The sequence below is a fragment of the Anopheles aquasalis genome, chromosome 2 (genome assembly GCF_943734665.1).
Source record: "Anopheles aquasalis chromosome 2, idAnoAquaMG_Q_19, whole genome shotgun sequence".
NCBI classification, from domain to species: Eukaryota; Metazoa; Arthropoda; class Insecta; order Diptera; family Culicidae; genus Anopheles; species Anopheles aquasalis.
The window spans coordinates 83,145,647-83,153,146 of record NC_064877.1 but is presented as its reverse complement, the minus strand read 5'-3'; the positions used below and the strand labels follow the sequence as shown (position 1 = coordinate 83,153,146).

General features: G+C 50.3%; 1 protein-coding gene across 1 annotated transcript in view; it reads right to left on the bottom strand.

The window, feature by feature from the left end:
- LOC126572446 (mothers against decapentaplegic homolog 3-like) overlaps nucleotides 1-7,500 on the bottom strand; it is a 14,435-nt gene that overhangs the window by 6,914 nt on the left and 21 nt on the right. Inside the window, 1 exon segment of the mRNA XM_050231775.1 lies at nucleotides 5,986-7,500. This exon segment is cut by the window's right edge and continues 21 nt beyond it. Coding sequence (XP_050087732.1) covers nucleotides 5,986-6,185 — 200 coding nt within the window. The 5' untranslated portion in view covers nucleotides 6,186-7,500.

Genomic DNA, 7,500 nt, shown 5'->3' with positions numbered 1-7,500 from the left:
GAGAGAGACTTGTTGGGGATGCCGCGTACACAACACGAACACGGTAGTCCTGGGAGGTGGCGCGCCTTCTATGGTTGCTATGTCTGGACGTGCGTGTGACCGAAACGGCAAAGCACCCCCGAACTCTCTCTTTCTCTCTCTCTTCTCTTTCTCACGCAGACACGTTTTACCTCTTTTTCGACACTCGGCCAATGGAGCGAGAACCTTTCTGTGGCCAAAACCCAAAAAACGGCTCAGATCCGAGGGCTCCTTCTTTCCTTCCACCAACGCACCGTTACTTTTGCCGGCGGCGGCTGGCGGCTGGCGCCGTCCCCAAACAACACACCACCGTGCACACCTCGGAGCAGTCCGGATCACTGATGGAAGCGCGCGCCAGAATATTCGCACACACGCGCACGAGACTGTCCCTCCGCCCGATGCTGATGATGATGCGCCCCAAAAACCGACCGGCCACCGTAACAACGTTCGTCGTCGTCGTCGTCGTCCGTCTGGATCCACATCCCAAGCGAAACTGAGAGCGGCGCTACGGCGTCGGCCGTGGCCACGCACTGGTACCGGTCTCTGGGGCCGGTCGGTCGGCCTACTCCCTGCTCCCTCCGCTTCTTCCTTTTTCCCCCATCAACTTCCATTCCATCGCCACATCGTCGGGTGGGTCGGGTTGCTGCGATGCGATGGCGATGATGCTCCACAAGGAGTGCGCGATGAACGAACGCGAAACCGAAGGGAGGGAGACTGCATGCTCACAGAGAGCAACCGATATAGAATGTGCGGTTGGCGAGAGGCAGGCGCAGGCACGGGCAGCCGGAACACGAAAAGGATCGTAGGAAGCCGCGTGGTGAGCAGCAGAACGCATTTATGTAGTAGGCCCGTGAATGGTTGAGTGAACGTTGTGTGTGCCTCGAGCCAAACACTCACACACCAACACACCGTGGCCCCCGATTCATCAGAATGCACACACCTTTTCCCGTACCGGGGTTGACCCCGTGTCTAGACGGCGGCCACGACGACCGACGACATACTGTTGTAGGGGGGGGGGGGGGGGGGGGGGACCCTGTGCCCCACGGTGTCACGGTGGATGGTGTGTTCTTTAAAAAGGGAAAGTTACCGAACCGAAAGGAGGCACCGAAGGAGTTCTTTAGGGAAGGGAAAGAAATGGGCATGGTTCTGCTGCCCTCTTGGCACTTGTCGCCTGGCTTTTTGAGGAGAGAAAAAAAGGGTGAACAACTTTTGCAACTCTATTTCCAACTTCCTCCAGGAAAGCGTGAAAGAAAAGCAGCGAGAGAGGCCATGGAGTGGCAGGTTTCTGTTGTTTCTTTTTTTTTTTTTTAACCTGTCCGATCGATTGTTGAAGCATATTAATTATGCTCCATTACCAAGCGTCGTAAAACAAGCCGCAAGACACAATTGTTTTATGCAAACACCTTACCTACGAGCAACCCAACAATTCGTCTGTTTTTTTTTTCGTTTAAAATTAAAGATGGATTACCAAAAACAAATTAAAAGGCTCGTCTCATGTTTCGTGCCCTATCCGCGCTCTTCACTTTCCGTGCTTTTGCACCTTTTATCTGATGTCAGGGCACGCACTCGATCGTATTCATCGCTTTCCATGTTGCACATGCACATGCTAATGATGCTGAACAACAACCGCATCGCATCGCATCGCATCGCCTCATCATTCCCGTGTCAAGACAGACAGCACACACTGGCCCCTGGAGTAGAATTGGACGAAGACACCCTTCTGACGCTGGAGTTTGCAAAAGGGGAGCACAGAACATAAACATGCTCTTTGTGATTGCCCTCGGGGCCCACACAACACCACCCAGCGAAAAAGGGGGATTGAAAGCCCGCGCGTTAACGCGCAAAACGCGAGCACGGAGTTGTCCGATTGCGCGCATAAAAAGGGGCTCCCCCTCCTCCTCCTCGTGGACTGCACAGTCTCATAAGCCGACAGAGAGAACATGTTTGCCGGATTCTCGCAGCCTTATCGAGCGTTCACTGTTAACATGCAACCTCCTACCGGCCGGCAAGCCGTTTGCGCGGCCGCGGCAAAGAACTAAAACAACAATATGCGAAAGATCAGAAGTGAAAAATGCATTACAATGTTACATGGCCGGAACATCTTGCCAATTACAAGCCATAAATGCAGCACATGATACGTTCCATCCCGTGTCCGTGTTTCTGGAGCGAAAAAAACTAAGAAACGACAACGAACCTGAGAACCACCGGACCCAGCAGCGCGCGAGGTACCGATTTCGAAAAGGAAATGGCATTAAAAAAAACCACGGTTCATAAGATGGAACTGTGAACTGTTTGGATGGATAGCTTGACGGAATGGCTTGCAAACTACCTACTAATCGTGACGATACGACTGGGACTCAAAGTAGAAACTGAACCACAAAGTGCCCCCCGAGCCAGCCCGAAAGAAGCAGAAACGCTGGCCTCCTGAGAAGCGGAAAGATCGATGAAGACGGATGAAAGGAGAAGCACGGAAATTAAAGGGGAAGAGCAACCGACGCTCTCTCGGAGGTGAAACCTTGAATTTCGGCGCACGAAACAAAAAAAAACGGCGAGAACCACCAACCACGAAAACCGTTTGGCAAATGTTTGGCCATCCATCCCGCATCCATCAGTGGAACAACATTAGAGCGGAGAACCGAACGCACACCACTCTCTGAAGGCGAAAGGGTTCACCAAGAAGCAGCAGCATCGGTTGTATGTAACGCGAGATGAAAGAGCGAAAAACTTTGGAGAGAGTTTAAGAAATTCATAGGCAGAGTTGCACAAGATTCCGCGACTAAAAGTAATTTCAAGGAAGGAAAAGTTTAAAATATCGATTACAATATACTGAACTATAAAATTTGAAGAATATTTGGTACAGTTTTTGCAAAACAGTTACCGTAATGAAGCTATAGGATTTTTGTTTGGAATGATAAACAGAGAAAGTTTCATTATTTCATATGCACCAGGTGCACCAGCATCGAACTTTTAATCAGATTAGTATTTTTGATCAAATTTGCAACAGTTTGATGGATTTGTGATGGTTTTGCTTCGAAATAAGTCTATTTGAACTTGTTTCATTAAATTGATCCCAACGCTCCTTGCAAAGTTAACAAATTGATCTCCAATATTTAGTTTTTACATCACAGGAAATAATCAAAGAATGCATATGCGATCGCTAAGCGACAAAGAAGGTGTTTGATGGGGGGACCAAGAATGTCGTCGGGTTCGGTAATGAAAAGCAAAAAAAGGGAAAAAAGCATAGATGCGATACGGAAAAAAGTGATTTATATGCAAATTTCATAACCATCAAGCGACACGGCGACCGGAGAGACACAACCCACAACAGGATGGCAGCAGCAGAACGTTCTCGCCACTCCCTAGTTTTATGCGGCAATACATACTTGCACAACGTGTAGAACACACGCGTAGAAAACGGTGCATGCTGCTGCTGCTCTCAGTAGGCCTACACGGCTTCTTTGTGTGCTCGCTGCAAATCGCCTCCTTTGCCTAACGACTCGCGTATTCGTGCGGTTCGTGCGTATATTCGCCGCGCCTGGTACACACAAATGCATCTGCGCACCTGACGTAGTACCGAATGGCGGTGGTGCCCCGGGGGGAGGAGTACGGGCATTCTAATGCGTCGCACGTTGTTGTCTTCTTCGTTGCCACGGGTGAATGACATTAGTGTGCATCACGATGTATCAATGAAAATCGGTTTCGAACCATTCGTTGTGTTGTTTTTGAGGATGTTTAAAGCCAAAAATAATATTTTCCATTTCCCACATCGAACCGGAAATGGCGGAAAGAGCTGTGGAAGAACAGCATCCCACCGCTTTCGTTGTCGATGTTTGTTTACTTCTGTCTGTCCCACCACCGGCGGTGTCTCGCCGTCTTTCCCGGTCGATTAGATCATCATATTGCTCGCCACTTCCTTTGTGGCGGGGACGAAACAGCGTTTCGTTGCGTCCACAATTACCGCCACACGACGACGACGACGACGACGACGACCACAGACACACCGGCTGCAGCCTTAACCCTCAGCAAAAGCATCAGCAGCATGAGCATCAGAGGTTGCTAGATGCGCGTGTGCAAAGGCTTTCATGCCATCTTGGTCTCTTCCTTGTAATGTCTCTCTCTCTCTCTCTCTCCCTCTCTTTATCATGTTTCATGCTGCTCGCGACGCATGCTAGCGTCTCTCTAACATCGGTCTAACACTGTATAGCTTCCTCCAGACGACCGCCCAACCCACTCCGACGGTTTCCATCGCGAGCGCACGCTAGGCAGACATAGCGGAGCAACAGCAATGGAAATGTTGTTGACCTTGTCCCTGCTGCTTCTATGTCTGCTGGGGACGGGGGTGACTGGCTCGTGCTCGTGGCACAGCAATCGAGCGCGATTATTAGCGACAACGACGATGGCGACGGCGACAATTGGTTCCAGGGTATCCAGCAGCCGGCGAGCCACCGGTACCGGAAATAGTGGCGTAGCAGACACCGGCACAACACACCGACGTCCACCCACGCTGCTTTTTCCCGTTGACATAACACAGTTGACTCATTCACGGGCCTTAAAAAGGGAAAACAAAATCCCACCCCAAACCCAGACGGCGACGATCGATTTTTGTTTTTCCCGTAACGTCGCCGACATTGGTGTTTGTCGTAGTTGGCGTTGAAAAATGAAAGCATGATTACAATCGAGGTAGGTGCCGCAAGCACACATACAAATGGAGCAGATTTTCGAGTGTATTGCAACCTCCTCGGAGCTCAATGGCAGGACATGTCCAATGGAGACGCCTAGCTCCCAACGAATTCGATGGTAAGGAGTGGCTGCTGCACATTCTCTACCGGGTTGAGAAAAAAAGGATAATTACCTCATGAAAAGCAATGGCGAACCGGGCTGCTCAACTGGCTGTAAATTGCACTTATCACGAACGCAGGGAAACAGTTGACAATGAGAGATACTAACGCCACCAGGGCTTCTACGTTACAAACCGTGAACCTGACAATCTCGTTAATAATAACCCTGCTACCGCACTTGCTGTTGAATGTATATGTTTTTCCGAAAAAAAAACCGTGATGTTATCTCGCCAAACAAAGAATAAACACACGGTTACGGGACGGCAATGGATAAGTGTGTGTATCGATACTACTTAACGCACCTTCACGCTGTGAACTCAAACCCCCTGCACACCTTTGCCGATAACTTCGGGCCGGACTTGATGACAAACGTATCAAGGAAGATGACAGCACCGCAGACAGGCGTCATTTTATTGTGCAACCGGACACAAAACGACCATAAAACAGAATGTTTGTTCGGGGCTGTAAAGAATCTTCCTATAAATGACCGAATTGTAATTTACAAGAATTGTTGCCATCACGCAACGAGCCACTTGTTTGGAGCGATTAAAACCAGAGTGAATAGTATAACTTTAAAATATCTATTCGGTTTCGGAGATACCAAACAACATGCTAGCCAGCCAGCTGATTACATCGCATCACACTTTTTCCTCTATTTGCTCCCGCAATCGTACACAGCAGCAGCGTACTCGATCCATTATTTCATCAACACATCGACGACGATGACGACGACGATTCTCAAACATGGTAGGTGGTATCTCTCTACTGCGACCATCCGAAAAAAAAAACAAGCACACCCCCGGCGTGTGTGTCCTTGATATTTAGCCAGCAGCGAGATTGTGTCGCGCGTCCACCCCTTCGTTCCGTCGCGTATCTAAAAGCATAATACTAATCGAACGATACCCTCTCGCACACTCGCATAGATACGGGCGCGCTGCGTGTGCGTTTTATCTTGGCGAAATGATAATTTTCCTTCCCTTCTTTGGCCCCTTTTTTCGGCCAACGATTCGGATTTCCAACAGTTCTGTGGTCAAATGGGATGCGATTTGAGTAGGCGATGAGGTGAGGTGCTACGGTGAGATTATCATACGGGGGTTATGCACGCCTGCTTTGCTCAGCTGTTGCTTACCTGGGCATCGGGATGCACTTGGTGTGCGCGTTTTGCGTCGTCAGCGCCCGCTCGAGCTCGTCCAGGGCGCTAGATTTTTTCATCTTTTTTGCCAAACTCTTGACCGCCTTCTCGCCCCACTTGCCCTCGGCCGTGTCATCCGACGATACCTTGCGCCAGCCGAGCAGCCGCTTCACGATCGGCGGATTGAAGGGCAACATGATGGCTGCCGTGGGGGGCAACGATGTTTTGTTGAGACGTTGAAGTTGTTCACGCCGTTCGATGGCGTACGGCAGGGCCTTTTTCTTTCCTTTCTTTCCTCTTCGGTGGACACACAATCGCACACAATCACACTCACAAGTACGCCCCCTGGCCGGGCTGGTCTGCTGGCTGGACGACGGCTTTCACTTTCTCAGAGGGCGGCGGCGTTTCTTTCTTGTCGGTTTTGCTCAATGATTTCCGTACTGCGACGACGACGACGACGGCGATTTTCCGATTTTTCTTTCCTGTTTTCTTTCTTCCTTCTTAGTCTGTCTTCGTTTCAAGGACACACCAGTGCGACAGCGAGAGGGCGAGCTCCGGAAAGAGAGTGAGAGCCAACGGTGGCCTCCGGATTTGTCCACTCTGTTCTAGTGTACTGCCGCTCTTCTCGGCTCGTCACCAGCCCCGGTTGCTAAGGATTTTTGCGCAGATTTTCCCTTCGTTTTCCTAGACAAACACAACAAAGCAAGCGACTCCGACTGATCATTGACGAACGCTCGCAACACACAGCTCACTGAACCCGTCGTCGGATCGATTTTCGGCAAAACACACCACACGATGGTTACGGTCGCGGATCAAATTCAACGCACCACCCAGAACGGCACGGAACACAGGGAACACAGGGAAGAAGACCCACTTTGCATCGTCAGCCGCGAACCCCGCGATCATATGACGAAACGCGAGCCTACTGACATAATCAGTCAGGCGAATCAGCTTTACCAGAGCGTAGTAGCCCGTTTTAAGGACGGAAAATCGCTCTGCCTATCTACCCCCGCGCTTGCTAGATTCAATGCAAATCCTTCCTTTGGCACTGCACACATACACACTATGCACACGCACAGTCTCCGGTGTCCCCGGGTATACGGGATTTCCGGACCGCGAGCGACGAGGATGACGGCGAACTCTTTCTTCCCCCCCGTCGAGGAACTTTCTGGTTCCGCTCCTTGAGGAAGGGAGCAACTATTTTCACCGCACCGCGTAACTTTCACGTAGATCACCAGGTCGGTCTCGTCCTGAATCCGGAGGCTGCAGGGAATCCAAGGGCAGATTCTTTTTCTGGCCACTAAAACGGCAAACAAATTGCGAGGATTGATGGTTGCGCTGTTTTACGACGTCAAACCCGGAGCTGTTTGAAACAACCGGATGAAGTCATGCCGAACACAGTGGCGGGGGTCGTTTTGTAAAGTTCTAGAAATTGTTCTTAACGCACACGGAAAAGGCCAAAAATATTAGGAATTTCTCAGTTTTTACTGCGATTTACTGCGAGGTTATACC